The sequence below is a fragment of the Martes martes genome (genome assembly GCF_963455335.1).
Source record: "Martes martes genome assembly, chromosome: 12".
Classification (NCBI taxonomy): Eukaryota; Metazoa; Chordata; class Mammalia; order Carnivora; family Mustelidae; genus Martes; species Martes martes.
The window spans coordinates 64,290,718-64,309,346 of NC_137900.1; the positions used below are offsets into that span (position 1 = coordinate 64,290,718).

The 18,629-nt window shown below is 51.7% G+C and overlaps 1 protein-coding gene across 1 annotated transcript in view; it reads left to right on the plus strand.

Annotated features, from left to right (window-relative positions):
- Positions 1–18,629, plus strand: part of COL15A1 (collagen type XV alpha 1 chain) — a 103,069-nt gene that overhangs the window by 21,452 nt on the left and 62,988 nt on the right. The window contains exons 3-5 of the mRNA XM_080820787.1: positions 14,676–15,223; positions 16,431–16,505; positions 18,025–18,105. Of these exons, the coding sequence (XP_080676913.1) occupies positions 14,676–15,223; positions 16,431–16,505; positions 18,025–18,105 (704 nt within the window). The remainder of the gene's footprint in view (positions 1–14,675; positions 15,224–16,430; positions 16,506–18,024; positions 18,106–18,629) is intronic.

Sequence of the window (18,629 nt, forward strand, 5' to 3'; positions counted from 1 at the left end):
CACCTGCAGTTAGGCCTGACCCTAACTTCTCGCCCTGGGGTGTGTGGGGTGGGTATCGAGTGGGGTGCTAAGCCAGTTTCCAGGTTCCAGCTCCTCTGTGCTGGCCCCATGGTACTCGAGCTATTCCCAGCCCGGGGGCAGGGATTCTGCTTCTGAATTGATGCTGGCCACGTCAATCGGATGAATTCAGAGCTGAGCACTCTCAGCTCCCAGACACCTGTTTGGAGCCCTCTATCCTTATAAATTGTTCCCTGGACCAGAGTAGGCTGTGTTTGACAAAGCATTTTCCCATTCAGAGCCACCCATGGCCCTCTCTGCAACCTAGGGAAGGAAGCAGTATCGTCCTACCTGCAGGTGAGAAGACTGAGACCCAGAGGAAGGAATCTTATGTCATTGATGATAATAGCAACCGCCCCAGCCAACGTGCTCTGCTAAATGTCTGCATTTGCTAGGCCCTCAGCTCAGCATTCTATATCTGTTATCTACCTCAGGTCATTCTCAAAATTCTTTCCTGCAGTAGGTGACATTATTCCTATATTATGGATTCAGAGCCCAAGGCTCAGAGAGGGGAAATGTTTTGTCCAAAGTTGCACAGCTCTTAAATGCAGAGCTGAGATTTGAAGCCAGAGCTGTCTTTCTCCCCAACACTACTCTGCTTGGAGCTCCTTCTCGCAGCTCTGAAAATATGTCTGGTCAGCCAAGATAAGAGATGGGCTACCCAGTGGCCAGCAGGACCGGAGTCTCCACCCTCCCGGATCTGCTCAGAAGATGAAGCCCAGGAGAGCCTGTCTCTGGCTGGCAGCAAAGCCCTCTTCCTCGTAGCTGGTAGGGAGAGGCTGTGCTGATCCCAAGAGCGATGAGGAGGGGCTGTCAGAGCGTTGGGGATAAGAGGCAGATGGGCCCAAGATCCCTGAGGGCTAAACAGGGGGTGCTCCCTGGAGAGGGGCAGCCTTGGATTAAAGTGACATTCCTGGAAAGGAGGGGGTAGAGACTCAGCTTCTCACATCTGACAGATGAAGGATTAAAGTTGCCAGTTCTGGGACCTGATAGCTGTGTGCCCTTGGGCAAGTAATTTAACTGCTCTGTGCCTCTGTTCCCACATCTGTGTATTGGGAACCATAAGAGTGGGGTTTTTGTGAAGAACTCAGAGGCTGTGTTGGGGTACCAGGGTGACTCAGTTGGTGAAGTGTCTGAGTCTTGATTTCAGCTCAGGTCATGATTTCATGGTCCTGGGATCCAGCCCTCTGTCGGCCTCCATGCCCAGTGTGGGGTCTGCTTGAGATTCTCTCTCTCCCTCTCTCTTTGCTCCCCCTGTGCACACTCACTCTCTCTCTCTCAAATAAAGAAATAAAATCTTAAAAACAACAACAACGACAACAACAACAAAAAACAAAATGAACTCAGGGGCTGTGAGTATCACCTTATGTGACTTCAGCAGCCCAGGCCACGCTTGGATCATCTAAATCAGAATCTGTGGGAGTGAGGCACGGGCAGTAGTGTTTTTGGAAATCTCCCCAGTGACTCTGCTCTATAGCCAGATCTGAGAGCTACCGCCGTGTGGGTAAAGCCCTTGCACCCAGGACACAGTGAGGGCTCAGTACACGTGAGCCATCGTTACACACAAATGCACTCATACGTTCCTGAAACTGGCCTTTGGGGGGCACCTACCTGTGCCAGGCTCTGTGCCAAGCATCACCTGGATGGGTCAGCTGTTCATATTCATCGATCAACCATTTCTAGCCCTGCTTCTAGGAAAATGAGTCAGTTGGGTTCGATGCTTTGTGAAGACATGCCCCAAACCTGACATTCTGAGAAGGTTTTGCTGACGAGGGGAACATGCAGAAAATATACCCACATGAGAGAAACCGAAACCCTCTGTGTAGGATGTAGGCAAAGATCTCCAAACCCTTCAAGAGGTAGCTGGAGAAGAAAGAGTGGGCCCCCGACTCTCCGTGCGCCCCTTGGCCAGCGGCTTCTCTTGCCGTGCTCCCTGGTGAACATCAGTGACGTCGAAGGCTTTTGATGGTGGGCTTTTTGGTTGGTGGGTGGGTTTTTAGCTACCAAACCCTGTCTTCCAATGAGACTGTGACTGGAACCGAATCCATGAAGCAGGAATGGAGTCGGAGTTGCTTTGGGGCGAGTGTGTGTATGACGATAGGCAAGTGTGTGTGAATGTGTGAGTGTGTGAGCAGACGAGTGCGCATGTGATTTTGTGAGTGTGTACAGGGGATGAGTGTGGGCAAAGGTGTCAGAGTGTGTGTGTGTGTGAACGTGCGTGTAGGAGTAGAGGCGTCTGTGTGTGTGAGGGTGCTTGTGTGTGCATATGAGCATCTGTGTGGTTGTGTGCGTGTTTGTTAGGGGCCCTACAGGCAGGCCTTCCCCCCTTCATCCCCTCCCCTGCACCCCCATCCCACCACTGGCAGCCTCCTCTGTGCGCCTCCTCCCCAGAGCCTCACCCCGGCCCTTGGGAATGCCATTTGAAGCCCTCTGGTCCAGATGTCTACACTGACCCCGCCTGGCCTCTGGCTCTTGGTTTCTTGTCTCCATCTGGCGCCGAGCCTGGCAGTGTTCAGGATCTGCGCGTTGCCAGGTGCCTGCTCCTAGCAGGCTGCTGCGTGCTCCCATCTGTGCCCCTCAGGTGCCCCCAACAGGCCCCGTCCCCTCCATGCTTGTTTTCTATGAGTTTCCCTCACGGTGCCTTGAGCTGAGCCCTCCAGAGCTGCCTGCTGGGACTGATGACTCATTGCAGCTGATGTCATCCTTGGGACTCAAGGCCCTCCTCACACTCAATGAGTCTTTGTTCCCCAAATGGAAAAGGAAGGGCCATGCATCGAGAAGAGTTGACTAGAAAACTCTGCCCAGATGCTCCCGCCGGCCCACACCTGCCGGCTCTCACGCGCCACCTGGTGCACGTGGCCATTGCGCTGACTGGTTACCCAGGTTTCTAGGACAAATCTGGGGAATAGCCGAGCTGCAACAAGACAGCAGGACCCGCTGCTGCTTCCTGAGGCCTGCGTATGGCTCTTGCTCGGGAGCTGATTTCTGCCTGGGCCAAGGGGTTAGAGTATGTGTGTATGTGCCTGTGTGTATATGTGTGTGAGTGTCTGCAGGAGGAGGTAGTGAGCAGACCTGGGTCACAAAAGGAGGGAGTCCTCACATATTCTCTCCAGGCTAAACTCTTCACTTCCTTACTTGCTGGGCCTATGTATCTAATGATATTAATTCTTCAATGGCTAAGAGTTGGAGGCTGGCTGGTGAGAATGTGGGGGGGCTGGGCCCAGAGTTGGCCCAGTCCAGTTAGCTAGGACCCGCAGTTGGTCCTGAGTTTTCAGATGTGCCAGCCCTCCGGTAGGCATGGCCCTCATCGTGTCATTCCTTCTCATCATGACCCTGTGAGCCAGTTCTGTTGCTGTCCCTCCATACAGCTCAGAGGAGGGAAGTGGCTTTTCCAAGGCCATACATGGGTTAGTGGCCGACTCAGGACTCAAGCCCAGGTCTGCCTGATAGATAAGCCTGGGGTTGGGGGAGGGGGGCAACTCTTACCTGGGCCTGCCCCATGGGGGAGGGCATCACACTTACTCAGGCTAGACCCTGCAAGACACTGGGGTCCCCAGGGCGAGGCAGGAGGGGCAGACCTCTGTCTTTTTGAAAGCTCCCTGGGTGACCCTGATGTGTGGCTAGGACTGGAAACTTCACACCAGGCTGTACCACCCATTCTGATTCGAATCCTGACTTTAATCGCTTATTGTCCTCATGGCCTTCGAGTGGTGATGAACTTCTCCCAGCCTTAGTTTTCTAACCTGTAAAATGGGGATGATAACTTTATCTACCTCATAGAGAGTCTGTAGAAGATGAAATGATTCATGGAGAGCTCCTTGAACCGTGCCTGTCATGCAGCAAGCCCACAGTGAATCTTAGCTGCTGACTTTCTTCTTGCTTGTCTTCATTCATAGGTCATTCTTGCCAGGCTCTGCCAACACTGGGGACTGAGAGGGGTCCCCACAGTCTGTGCCCAGAAGCTTATGTGTCGTCATATCAGAGGGGGAAGGGGACGCACCAGCAGAAGGCAGAGAGATGAGGCTGTTTGGGTGGAGGGATGGGTAGGGACCATGGGGACACAGAGGTGTGCAGCCGGACCCGGAGGAGTCCCACGGGCAGCCTGGGAGGGCGTGGCTTGTCATGGGCAGAGGCCCAGCGTCAAGTCTTCAGTGCTGGTTCCTGCACTGGGGCTTCCAGTAGGCTGGGTCTCAATTTCTTCCTCTTTGAAAGGAGAGAATGATCATGCCTTGCCTCCCCTCTGCTGGGGGTGCTCAGGTGAGGGGATGCTCTGGAAGCCAGAAAGGGTGCTGGGTGGGGGACGACCTCGCCTTCCTGCTGGGTGGGTGGGGCAGACAGGCCACAGTGCCTACACCTGGTCCGTCTCCACCCACAGCCAGGCACCTTCAAAGCCATCCTTCTCTCGGTTTACGCCAAAGGCCTGAGAGAGCGAGAGAGCGAGAGAGAGAAAGAGAGGGAGGAGGGCTCACACAGTAACTTCATTGAGCATGAAAATTCCTATGCTATATATGAAAACCGGAAAAGGGAAGGAGGCGTTCTAAGTTTACATGTAGAAAAATGCTCTTCTGTAATTCAGAAAAATGAGGTCTTTGATTGTTGCCAAGCCCAGGTCTCCTTTCTAAGTTGATCCAGGATTTTTTTTCCCCCTGGCAGGAAAATGGTTCTTTTTCTAAGAAATGCATTGGGTGGCAGGTTTTTCTAAGAACCTTTTGCATCTTTTTGCTGGTTGCAGATGGATCCCATGCAGTATGAATTCTTTCATGTTCCTTTTCCTTGGGAAGGGACTCAGGTAGAGCTGGGAGCCTCTGCGGGCTCCAGACTGGGTGGGGCGATGCTTCGTTATAGGCCGAATTGTGACATTTTCCTGGGCACAGCGCTCCATGCCTCTGGCCAGGCTGTGCTGCCCAAAGATGAGGAAGTCTGTTGGGGAGGGCTGGGTTTGTCCTGCTCCCTGTTGGAGTCATTCCTTCCAGGCCTGAACGCTGTGGGCTGGAGGAATGGACGGTGAAGAGTGGTTAGAGAAACTGGAAAAATAGGTGGCAGACGAGAAGGACACAGGATTGGAGACTTGCAGACCTGGCAGGGGCCTCTGGAAACATCATCCTGAGGCTCAGAGAAGAGAAGGGATTGCTCAAGATCATACATTGAGCTAGTGACAGTCTGCCTCCCAGGCTGGCCCTTCCTCCCACCCCCTGCTTCTGAGAGGCCATGATGCAAAAGTCAAGGTCGACTTGTGTGTGGTCCCAGAGTGGGGAGAAGGGCTCAGCCCGGCGGGGCGCAAGCTAAGGGAGACCACCTTGGTCTATCAGGAGAAAGAGGTCTGAAGACTGAAAACTGTCCGGCAGTGGTCAGGGTTCTCAGGAGAGGGACCTAACTCCCCAACAGTGGACATAGGCACACAGAACCCTTGCACATGGCCTTTTGGTCATTATGTGGTAGAGGAAACTCCTTCTCCAGGTGGTGAGCTGTGCTCTTCCCGCTTACAGTCTGTGTCTTGCTGCCCTCTCTGTTTCCTGTCTCTGGGGGGAAGTGAGAGGAAGGGAAGCCACGGGCCAGGAGGTCTGATTTGATAACCCAGAGTCCTCAGGGGCCATGTCCCTGTAGGGGTATGGAAAGGGAAGGGAAAGAGCAGTCCTGAGAAGATGCGAGAACGTCTCCCTCCTAGGCAGGATGGCCTGAGAAGGAGCAAGAGAGGGACACTTGGTTCTCTGAGGCTCCCCAGTTTATGCTGCTGGAGCAAAAGAGGTATTGAGGAACTCCTCTCTCCCCAGAGCCCAAGTGCAAAGGGGCCCTGCTGGGGCTCCCAGGGTAGATACCCCCACTTTACCTGTACTCCCTTAGTTTACTGGCTCTAGCTCCAGGAATATAGGGTCCTCTGGACCCCTTGAGCCCTGTCTCCAGTGGAATACACCAACCAGCTTGAAGGAATCCTGGGTCCCATTTAAGCTGATGAAAGTGTCCCATGGGTCTTCACAGCCACAGGTGGGAATGAGATGTGGGGGCCACCTTTTGCTTTCCCAGGCAAGCAGAACAAGAAAAGTGAAAAGGATAAGAGGTAGGCATCTAAGTTTTGAGCCTGACTTGGCTGCAGAAACCAGTATGACCTCAAGCCTGCCCTCTGGGGACCCTCCCAGACCTTTGACCCTCCAGACCTTTGGTTGTGTTGTTGCGATCCCTGTCCTCCCAGTTTCTCCAGGCATGGGATGTGTCCCTCCCAACTGTAGCCTGGGAAGCCTTCCTTGGGTTTCACGGAGGTGCAGTTCTGCCTACGGCCACCAGGGGCCGCTGCCATGCACCATCCTGGGGTGTCCTCAGCCTCCCTCCCTGTCTGGCTTCTCTGCAGCCCTAGTTGACCTAGAGCCAGAGGAACGCTCCTTAGCTCCTTCCGGCCTTAAATGCTAACAAGCTCGAGCATTGGGCGCAGGTCCCAGATGATCATCTGTGAGATGGAGCTTTGCGAAGCCAAATACAGTTCCCTAGGGAGGCAAAGCTCCAAAGCCCAGACTAGCCCTAGGCACTGCCTCCTCACCCTACAGATGGAAGGGCTGAACCAGCCCATTACATAGAAGGAGAAACCAAGGCTTGACTGGGGAACAGAGATGCCAGATGTCCTGGAGTCTGTGGCTGTGGAGAGAAGAGGGAAAGTTTCCTATGTTTCACTTCCTCTGGCCAGGTTGCTGTCGTCTCTGTGGAATGAAAACCTGAACCCTGCCCTGTTTGTTTCTTCATCACTAGGAATCTGCCCTGGTTTCCATGGAAACCGGCTTTGGACCCCTGGGAGGAAAGTTGCACCCTGCTGTGACTGTTCAGATTTTCCTCTGCCTGGTCCATCTCTAGAACCATCTGATGCCTCCTCCCTGTGCCCTCGGGAGGGGCCGCCCAGAGCTGTGCTCAGGAGCCTGAGCCAAGGACTTGTCCCCTTTCATCAGGCCACGGCACTAAGTGCCTGCTCTGTGCCCAGACCTGATTTGAGTATTTAGAGGAGGGATTGAAGCTGTGGCTCTGTGTATAGGGTGGGAGGAGGGCTCCAGTGTCTTGGAGTGCAGATGAGCAAGGGCAGGAAGTGGGTGGGTGGGGCTCTTCTTAGATGATTTGGCTCTGAGAAGATGGGAATAGAAAGAACAGCTTGAGCAGAGACAGAGATGGGGGTGAGGGGGCAGATGAAGAGATGAAGCAGAGGGTGTCTTCCCTGGAATTTTGACTTGATCCTACAGGCACTAGGGAGCCGTGGAATGCTTTAGAGCTTGTAAGTAGCATGAATGGATAACTGTTAACCAAGACACCTAGATCATGAGTTTCTTGAGTGCCTGCATTCTAGATTCAGCATCATATCCCTAGTGGCACATAGGCAGAATGTGGGGACTTTATAAATGTTATCAATTCTTGGATTGAAAAAGTGGGTTGAGAAATCCCCATCGGAGATGAAACTATTGTTATGCATTAAGGAAGCGAGAGATGAAGACTGAAGTCAGAGTCACCACCAGGAGGTATTTGGAAGGCAATGAAGATACCTAGACTATGTTTATATGGCTATGGCGCCAAAAATCCATCTTGTCTAACTCCTTGATGTGCATATGGAGAAACTGAGGTCAGGGATGGAGAAAGCTTGCCCAAGGGCACAAATGGAGTCAGTGGCAGAGCTGGGGCTCAACTGAGGAGTCCTGCATTCCTGCCCTTACCCCACCCCCCTGATCCCTGGCCTCTCTCATGGCCCCATGGCTATGTCCATGCCTGGAGGGCTCCCGGGGCCTGTGGACCTAGCATTGTGGGAATGGGAGGGAGTTTGGATCTCCAGGTGATGGACGAGCATGCAGTGAGGTCCTTGTTAGATGTGGAGCCTGAGCCTGATCTCACTTACCTTCTCCGGGGCCTCAGATTCTGAGCCTGGCACTTCCTGTGTGCTAAGCATTTTAGATATATAATTTCACTCAAGTTACACAGCTGTCCTCTGAGAATAGATGTTATTATCTGTGGAGAAGTGTGGCCCCTTCCCATGAAGGGCCCCAAGGTTCTTGAGGCCAGAGAGTTCCAGAGTTCCAGGATCAGCCCCTGTCAGACTGCCTTCTCCGATCTAGCCCGCCCCCCCACCCCAGGATGGTGGGATGTCTTCCCACCAGCTGTGATCCCCACCCTCCCACTTTCCCCCCAGGGCAGAGCCATCCCAGGACAAGCCTATGGACCAAGTTGTTGGGCCTGTTTGTCTTGGCTCCCTGGCTTCTCTCCCCTCCCTGGTGGCCGCCTGAGCAGGTGGCCCTCCTGCAGAAGCCAAGGGGAAATGAGCCAGCAGGCCCAGGCGCAGCCCTGAGCATGGGTCACTCCAGGCCAGGGGTCACTCTCCACCACGCCGTGCCTCGGGACACCGAGTTTGGAGGGAGGTTGGGGTTGCTGAGAGCAGAGCTGGGCTGACCTGGGCTTCCTGCGGATTGCAGCTTGGCTCCCTCTGTGGCCAACCTAGTGGAAACAAGGCTTGTGGCCAGGCTCCTAGGCACTTGTCTTCCCTCGCACAGCTGGGGCCTGGACGGCAGGAGGGCGGGGGGCGGCTAGGGAGGGTCCTCTTTGCAGACTTTGCTTTCTGCTAAGTTTATACCTTTCAGTCAAGTAGAACACGAATCACTACTATTTGCTGAGCATGGGCACTTCCCACCCTTCGTTTCATTGGCTCCCCACACATGAGATGAACCGAATGTCCCCATATCCCCGCTAAGTCATCCACCCAAAGGCTGCCCACTTGGTAAATGGCGAAGTCTGGATCCCAACCCAGCTCTGCTCAATGCCAAGAATTCTCCTCCGCAGGTGGCTTCCTCTGCCCACTCTCCAGATGGCCAACCCATCACCAGTGCCCGGAGGGGCTGGGACAGCAGGGCAGAGTCACACCTCCCCTCTGTCCCTCTTTGCCTGCTGCTCAGCTGCTACTTCCTGGCTGTGGCTTTATAGTCACAGAGCTTCATCCCTGGCCATTCATTTTCCTATCTATAAAACCAGGAGGTTGGAGAGATTTGTGATTTTCTTTCTTTCTTTCTTTCTTTTTTTTTTTTTAAGCAGGATTCTTTGAGGACTACAGGATTCCCAGAATTGCCACGTGGAAGCCTGGGCTGCACTGGCCATGGCAGCACTGGGCTGGTTTAAGCAGGATTCCTGGCCTCTCTGCCTCTTAGCCCCAGGTCCTATGAACCGCCACTTGTCCCTGAAACTGTGGGGACACAGTGGCTTGTTTGCAAGCCACTGGCTGAATGAGAGCTCGGCCCATTTACTCCCATGGAGGGGCACGTTTTTCCAAAGCTGGGGTGGCCCATCGGAAAGGGGCTTCCCTCTTCTTCTCAGGAGGGGGGAGATTGGAACAGGAGGCCGAGCTTCACACTGGATCCGGCTGTCAGCAGGGTGCTGTGGGTTCTGTTTTGCTTTTATCTTTAAACCTGGAGGGGAGAAAAGAAATCCCAGTCGGGGGTCCATTTCTTTTCTTTTCACTCTTTCTCTCCCCTTTCTTTCCATACAGAGACAGGCCATATCTGAGTGAGGACAAGCAAGGAGAGAGGGTTTTATAATTTCTAAAAGGGGATGGAAGGAGTTAATGTCTTTAAAATATGTAAATGTCTCTTTCACACCATGTATGTGGTATAAAATTTCTAAAAGTACAAAAGAGTGTCTAGAGAAAAGTCTCTTGTCCCCCACCCCCCACCCCCCACCGCCACCGGCTCCCTTCCCTGGAGACAATCTCTAGTCCCGGTTTCTTACGTATCCTTCTAGAGAGATTCTAATATATATTTTAAAATATATCATATACATTTATATCATCTATATATGAAATATATATATAATACATGTAATATATATTATATATATAATACATATGAAATATGTATTAATATATGTATTTCTAACTCATAGTGATTCTGTTCTGCACTTTTTTTTTTGGTCTGTTTTGACTTAATACATCTTGTTGATTGTTACATATCAGTACCTAAGGAATCAACTCTTTTAAAAATTATTATTTATTTAAAGCCTTCATGGTATATCAAAGCTGATTATTTATTTAACCATTCCCAAAGATGGACAATTAGAAACATTTTCAACAATGCTGCAGTGAATATTCGCGTACATGCTTTAGATTTCACATATGTGACTTTATCTGTTAGAGAATCCGTAGAAGTGTAATTCCTGGATCAAAGAGCCCGTGTACACTTGTAATTTTGATATATATTGTCAAAGAGCCTCCCACTGACAGTATACCGGTGCTTGTGGTCCCACCAGTAACCCATGACACAGCGTACTATCTGACGTTCTGATGTGTGCCAATATGAGAGGGAAATGGGTGTCTTTTCATTGCCTTAACTTGTGTGTCTCTCCTGAGGGAGGTGGAGTATCTTTTCATATATTTAAGAACCATTTTAATTTTTTTTTTAATAGTGGAAAGAATTTCCCTGTTCTTCTTCCATTTTTCCATGGGGCTGTTGCTTTTCTGTTTTGTACTTAAGGTGACTAGTTTGCTGTCTGTACTAAATGTAGCAAATATTTTTGTCCAGTTTGGGATTTTATTTGACACCAGTTTGGGAATTTTTGTTGTTGCTATGCAGAACTCGAAGAATTTCGGTGCAGTTAAATTTAACCAGATTTATCAATCTTTTCATGTATGCCTTCTGGGGTTTCTCATACTTAAAATTAATTCCTGTTTTAATGCAAGTTGCAAACTGGAGAGGAAAAGCATTGGATGGAGAATCAGCTCTGAGTTCCTAGCCAGCAGTCTCCTCCCTCTTTTAATCTCACTTTCACCCCTTTGTAAAATGAGGGGGTTGACTTGAGTCCTGCGTTCATTTATTCGTTCGTTCATTCATTCGTCAGGACTAGGCTGGATACTGGGAACCCAGAGATGAGTGGTGTGGTCCCTGTCCTCCTAGTTTAATGGGGAGAGAGACAAGTGGCCCAGCAGTGACATGCAGTGAGCTGAGGGCAATGATGGACGATCCCAGTGTGGTCTGGGAGGGCGTCTAATGCAGCCTCCAGAGGGGAGGAGGGTGTGTGTGCAGGAGGTGAAACAAGCGATTTCAGGGGAGGCGAGGCCAGGGTTGGGTCTTGAAGGATGAGAAGGAGGTCTTCTGGCAAGGTAACTGGTTGGAGTGAGATGGGATGGGCAACAGAGGGAAGCACACTTGCTGTTCGGGGGGAAGACCTGCCCAGGCCTGCATCAGGGCTTGCTGGGGAGCAGGGAACACAGCTGGGTCTGGACCACCAAGTCTTCTCAAGCCAGGAGGTGGCAGGCGTCCCCCAACCCCCACGCTGACTGCAGACCCAGAGCCCTGGGCTAGGCGGCCGGAGACTACTCAGCAGAGCACCAACATGATCAGATTTGCTCTTTTGTTGAAGATGGGTAGTTGTTTTTGCTAAAATGTTGTGAAATATTTTCCATGACGTGGTTTATAAACAATACTACAATGAATATTTTTACATATTGCTTAGTCTCAGAAATAAACATTATTGCTAAAGCTGAAAAGCCCCACAGACTGTTCCCTTGGGTCATCTCCCTACCTCCCCCTGAGTGCTGGTAAGAGTGTGCTGCTGGTGGGCACAGCAGCATCGGAAATGTTCTTACCACCAAAAAAGAAGTGATAGTTACCGTGATGTTGGTGGAGGTGTTACCTAAAGCTGGGGGTAATCATATTGCAATACAGCAGATCAATATGTTGTGTATCTTAAACTTATACAGTGTTATATATCACTTACGTCCCAATGCAAAACAAAACAAAACAAAACAAAAATCAACACAGGTGCTTCGGAGGCCATTGTAGCAGTGAATTTGTAGGTGTCTAGCCCCACAGCATCCAATCACCGCCCCCCCCCCAACCAGGTAAGCACCAGGAGATGTGGGTAAGAAGTCCGCGGTGGTCATGTTTTGAATAGCGGTGAAAACCTCCCTTCCCATCAACAGGAAAGTGAGCCAGTCTGTTCGGCTTACGGATACTGTAGGGGACTATTGGGAAAGTATAAGATCCAGAGCCAAATGCATCAACAAAGATCAACCTTCAAAATACAATGTTGGGTGGGGGCTATAAAAGGGTCAGAGGAGTCCACACGGTATACCAACACTGCTGCAAGGGTTAGAGACATGCGCAGTAGTGGCACAGTCTGTGCTCAGGTAGCAGACAGACAAAGGACATGCATGGGAATAGGCATGCCATGGGCTTCAGAGAGGCTGCCTTCGGAGGCATGGCCAGGGGAAGAGGACTGGAGAGTGTCTGAGGGCTTCTCCCGGGTCATTACTGTCTCCAGCAGAGGGGTGGACTCAGACGTGTTCTTCATCAGATTCTTTAGAAATTATTTAAATAATATAGTCTATTTAACCCACTATTTCCCCAAATTATCATTTCCTTTTATAATCCATATACACGTGATTGATGAGATATCTTACATTCCTTTGTCCAAACGAGGTCTTCGAAATCCGGTTCACATATTACTCTTGCAACCCAGGTCAGTTGGGACGACCCACTGGAGTCACCATCTCTCTCTCCCCCATCCTCCAGGGAAGTCTGAGTTCCTGGGTCACCCAGAGTTCAGTTGCATCCTCGTGCTGCTCAAGGGTCACTGGCATGGCAGGCCGACGAGGTGCAGCTCCCCGCCGAGCCCCTGGGAGGGAACCCCTGTCTGAAGAGACTGAGGCAGGGAACCAACCTGAGGTCAGACCAGTCATGGCTTGAAAACTTGTGCCATTTACCGTGTCACCTCAGGGAGTGACTCCATCTTCCCAAGCCCTGGTTCTTCATCTGTAGGATGGGAAAATGGCAGATGACCCCGGGCCTGCAGTGAGGACGAAGGAAAATCATGTATGAAAAACCTGGTCAACTTTATTCTGTGTAGGGAGCTCAGGGAACACTGAGGCAGGGTGTCCAGGCCACCATCTTGGCCTCCCTCTCCTTGTCAGCACAGTGCAGTTGATGACCCCTGTCCGTCAACCTCTTGGGCATGTTGAGTGGATGTCATCGAAGGAAAGAGTAGTGAATGGTTATTGTGTCACCGCCGTATTTACCAGGGCTACACGGATGGCCTCCTTTATCAATTTCGTGTGGCCCATATCATAGAAGGACACACAGCCGTGGGGCAGTGAAATGAGTCACCAGCTAATTAGTTGTCCACACAGACGGGCAAGTGGGTAGACTGAAAGGCAGGATCAATTTGTCAGATGGGGCTTTACTCACAGTGTCCTTGAATGGCGTGGGTCTTCTCTGGACACAAACCCTGTGGTCACTTGGGCTCTCAGGGTCCTCTGGCCTTTGGCCGTAGCCCATGTGGTCACCAGATGTCTGCTCTGCTCCTTGGTCTCTGGCTAAGTACCCTGCTTGGTTCCGACCCTCACTCACTCCAGGCCTCCTCCTTGGGCTGTGTCCTCAGGATCTGGCTTCACTTCTGAGGGCAAGGTGTCCTGTGTGTCCATTGTCCTCTCTGGGGGGAGGGGGTCCTGTCTGCAGGGGTCCTGGCCACCTGTCCCTGAGACCTGCCTTCCTCTCTCACTGCTGGGACCCTGGCATCTCCTTCGGAATGGGTGCGCATCACTGCAAACCAGCTCAAAGCCTGCTCCCAGAGCATCAGTGTTGGACAGATTAAGGCTTCTGAGCCTCAGGGCCTTTCCAGACCACCGCAGTGGAGCCCTAGGATTTCAGCCAGATAAGAGCTCAGACTCTGGGGTCAGACACTCTGGCTTTGAACCAGGGCAAATATCTTAACTTTTCCCTGAAGTAGAATGAGGCTAAGGGTACAGAGTTGTGAGGATTAGATGAGCTGAAGTATGTGAAGAGTTTAGAGCTGGGATCTGCACAGAAGAACTCAGGGAATGTCCATCATGACGCTGATGTGAATTTCAACTGCCTTAGACCTGGAAACACTTCACCTTGTCCCAGTTTTCCCCCATACCCTGGGGCACTTCAATAGTAGACCTCATTCAAAACAAACAAAACAAACCTACCCTGTTTTACAGAAAGAAATGAGGAACAATCTGTAAGTTAACGGGAGAACGTTACATAGTCTGCGAATTTTCTAGGACATACTTAAAAATGTTTCCCAAACTGCAGGTCAGGACTTCTTAGTGGGTGATGAAATCAATTTAGTGGATTGTTGCCAGCATGCTTTTAAAGATTCTATTCATTTATTTGAGGGGAGTGGACAGAGGGAGAGGGAGAAAATCTCAAGCAGATTCCCCGCTGAGCATGGGGTCCAGCTTGGGACTCGATCTCATGATGTTGAGATCTTGACCTGAGCCCAAACCAAGAGTCTGACATTTGACCAACTGAGCCAACCAGGGACCCCTCCAACATGCTTTTAATAAAATAAAAGAGGTGAAGAATTCCCAAAAGGAAAATATCAGAGTGCCTGATGAGTATTGAAAGTAATAATGTTTTAGGAAACATTGTTTCGGTGTTACAGGTGCATGTTTATCGTAACTTGCGTGTTGGGTTGCAATATAAATGCATTTCTTATGGTGGGTCATTGTTGAAAAAGCTTGAAAACCAGCAATTAAGGAACTACAGTGAGGTTTCTGAGGGATCCCATTTCACTTGGGACTTTCTCTTTCTTCCCCATTTCCAAGTTTAGTAGAATATATGTGTGAGCCATGGCCTCTGTTTCCCCACCTGCAGAGTTGGCTTCCCAGGGCCACCTGGACCTCACGGAGCTCATCGGTGTCCCGCTGCCCTCATCTGTGTCCTTCGTCACTGGCTATGGTGGCTTCCCAGCCTACAGCTTCGGGCCTGGTGCCAACGTCGGCCGCCCGGCCAGGACCCTCATCCCACCCACCTTCTTCAGGGACTTTGCCATCAGTGTCACGGTAAAGCCCAGCAGCGACAATGGTGGCGTGCTCTTTGCCATCACTGATGCCTTCCAGAAGATCATCTACCTGGGCCTGCGGCTCTCGGGCATGGAGGACGGCCGCCAGCGGGTCATCCTCTACTACACGGAGCCAGGCTCCCACGTGTCCCACGAGGCTGCTGCCTTCCCGGTGCCCGTGATGACCCACAGGTGGAGCCGCTTTTCCGTGATCGTCCAGGGCGAGGAAGTGATCCTCCTCATGGACTGCGAGGAACACGGCCACGTCCCCTTCCAGCGGTCTTCCCGGCCGTTGGCTTTTGAGCCCAGTGCAGGAATCTTCGTGGGCAACGCAGGAGCCACGGGGCTGGAGAGATTCACCGTGAGTCCAAGCCCTGCAGATCAGGGAGGCCCCGGACGCTGGCAGTGAACCCAAGCAACTGTTCTTACTGTTTTGTTCTTAAAGCCTCAGAGAGGCACGTGTGTACGGTGGCAAGAGTGCTAGTCCTGGGACCCCAAACCTAGATTCCAGTCCTGTTTTCAGTTTAGCCTGATGATGTTAGAGCGTGGATCCTCCGATTCTCTCTGGGTCTTCTTATCTGGGCACGATGATAAGCAAACCTACGCCATGGAGTGGTAGACTCAAGTGGGATGGTCTGAGTAAAAGCTTTTTGTGCATTTTAAGACACGATAAAAAGAGGAAGGTTTATTATTTATTCAGAAATTTTTTTTTTGGTTACCTTTGGAGAGGAGTGTCATGTACATTTAAGTAATTTCTGTGAAGGTGGAGAAAGCTAGAATGCCAGAAGGAGAGGTAGCTTTTCTCTCTCCATTTGGACAATGTGTTCTGAAAAAAATAAGAAGAAAATTAAGTTTAAAATTAACTTTCCTGTCAAAACAGGCTTTTATGAATAAGCCATTCTAAGAAAATCTCTAAGTAGTTACGCATCTAGTCAGCACACCTGCTTACTGATCCCTTGGCTGAGTGATACAGGGTAGTACCGGGGGTCAGAGTTTGGGTTTACTTGTAGGACAGCGGGACAGTGGGACAGTAGGACAGCGGGAGACCATCAGGGAGTCTGAAGAAGTTACAGTTACAGTTTTTCCACACTCACTTTGGGAGCATCATGGAGAACAGACTGTCAGGGGTCAGGGGTGGAGAGAGGAGGTGGGGGTGGAGGCCGGGAGGCTGGCTGGCCGCTCTTCTTCCCATGAGGCCTGCCTGCCAAGGAGCTTCGACCCTTTCTGGAAGAGGGGAGACGGGCATCCCAGGGCCTGCCACAGACAGGCTGGGGACCTGGGACCAGGTAGGAGGCTGCTGGGAGTCTGTACCTTGAACACAGTACCCTTCAGGGGCTTCTCCAGCTAGCGGAGCTCATTTTACATTGGCCCAAGCGGAACCCCCGCCCCCAAATGAGGGTGGGCCAAGAGGTGGCTTGTTCCACTGTCATGGCCGCAGGCAGTGCATTCTCACGCCTGTCTTCTCGCTTGGTGGCCTGGGCTCCGTTGCAAGAACAGTCATGCTTGCCACTCGTGGTCGTGCCGTGGATGAGCAGGTGGTGGCTTCTGACCCTGTGCTCTCCCCCCAGGGCTCCATACAGCAGCTCACCGTCCACCCTGACCCCAGGATCCCTGAGGAGCTGTGTGAGTCTGAAGAGTCCTCGGTGAGCCCCCATCCCCCACTGCCCCCCACCCCTAGCCTCCGGTCGGCCAGGAAGGGCTGGACGCCCAGGCAATTCCTCTTCCCCAACGTCACCGAGTCTCTAAAATCCCTCAATTTGTCAAGCGCTGCCTCAAGTCCTATTTTGGGCTTTTCGGCTTTCTTTTTTTTAAGAGCTTCAGCCATCTCTTTTGTGGGGGGTGGGGGGTTGGGGGTGGGTTGCGTTTCTTCTAAGGTGTTGGGTTCCCCGGTGGCTGTGGCAGTCCGTGGCCTGGTTTCCAGACTTCCTGCCAAGAAAGGGTGTCAGGATTCTAAACTCTAAGACATGAGTGTAAATTCCTATAAAAATGAGCCTAAATTTAGCTTTTATGCTTGGCAGATGAATCCGTTCCTAAGTTGAGGATGGAGTGGTAGGCAGGGAAAAGATGGGTCCTTCCGTGCCCTCCTTCCCTTCTGCCTCCCTCCCTTCCCCCAGGAGCTACTGAGTCCCTGCTAGGTGACAGTCCTGGGGGATGCTGGAAATACCGAGATGCGCTGGCAGCCGTCTCCGTCCTCAAGCTGCTCATGCGGACTTCCGCGCCCAGAGGCAGTGACAGAACCACGGGGTGACTAGAACCTGCGTGGACCTCAAACCCAAGCTCTCTGGGTTGGGTGGGGGGCACGAAGGTGAAAGAAGAGGGACCAGAGTAGGCAAGGGAGGAGCTGATACCTGACCAATGACAAGCAAGTATCCGTCGGATGAGAAAGAAAAGGTGTTTCGGGCAGAAGCCTCAGCTTGATGCAAAAAGTCAGAAGTGAGCACAGCGTGCCATATTCCTAGAACCTCTGTTTCTCTTTGGGGGGTGTCAACCCCAAAGCAAAGCAAAAGTTGATTTCATGCATTTAGAAAAAAATGCTGCCCATTTAGTGGGGAAACCCTTCAGAGGTGGAATTTGGCTCTGTAAGGTTGGCTCTCCCTGAGGCCATGATCCTGGCCTGACATTCCTGGGAAACTGGGAGAAGGGAACCCTTATGTCTATGCATTCCCTACTCTCTGCGTTGCTTTTGGTACCGGAAAAGTAGAAGCTGCCCGCGAGTCCAAGAATAGGGTATTCGTTACAAAATGATGGCCCTCAGGCTCCCTGGCTGACATCAGGCGGCTCATTATGAAGACAAAGTAGCAATAGGCAGACATTCTGCAAATGTCAAGGTTCTCCAGCGTAACATTCGCGTGACAGCCATGCAAGTGGGAGTCCCTTTGGCAGAGGTTGAAGGGACCTGGACAAAATGAAAGGAGGTATATTAGACTGTATATTGACTAGGTTTTTGTCCGTGTGAGCAATAAAATAGGGAAGGAACAGCGGAAAGAATAGCGACTGTATATGTGCTTGCTCTCGATTCCTCTCTCTGTCCGTCTCTTTCTCTCTTTCTCTCTCACACACACATACACACACACACACACACACACACACACGTGCACAGTTTCTCCAAAGGAGTGACCGTCTGTGACTTGCCCTCTGCTGGTATCCTTTGTCTCCACACAGGCGTCAGGAGAGGCCAGTGGGCTTCAGGAGACAGAGGGAGTCGCTGAGATCTTGGAAGCGGTCACCTACACTCAAGCGCCGGTGAGTACTCAAGCCACGCCGTACCTTCTCCGCCAGCTCTTCGAGGCCCAGAGTCAATGGAGCGTGCCTGGGCCTAACATCTCTGTTCTCAGATCTGTGGCTTTAATTGTGGGCTTACCTGGGGAGGTCAGGAAAGTCCTGGCCCAGGGTATTTGGCCACAGCCCCGGTGCCCTGGAATGTCCGTATCTCTTGGCCACCATGTGCCATGGCCACAAGAGTACTGTCCAAAGGCAAATGTTGTGCTCTCACGCCTCCCAGCTCTGTGAGCTTAGGTAGCGTACTCAGCTTCTCTGGGCCTCTGCTCCTCTTCCATAAAATGCTATTCAGAGTCCCGTCTCAAGGACGTGTTAGGAGGGTCAGAGGAAGCAGTGCAGGGTCAGGGCCTGGCATCAGGCACGAGGGAAGTGGCCCTAAATGGTGGCTGGCATCACATTTGTTCCAGGCTCTGGGCTCTGAGAAAGAAGGCAGGGCCCCCTCTCCTGGGACACGCAGAGCCTTCCCAGGAGCTCCCCTCTGCTCTCAT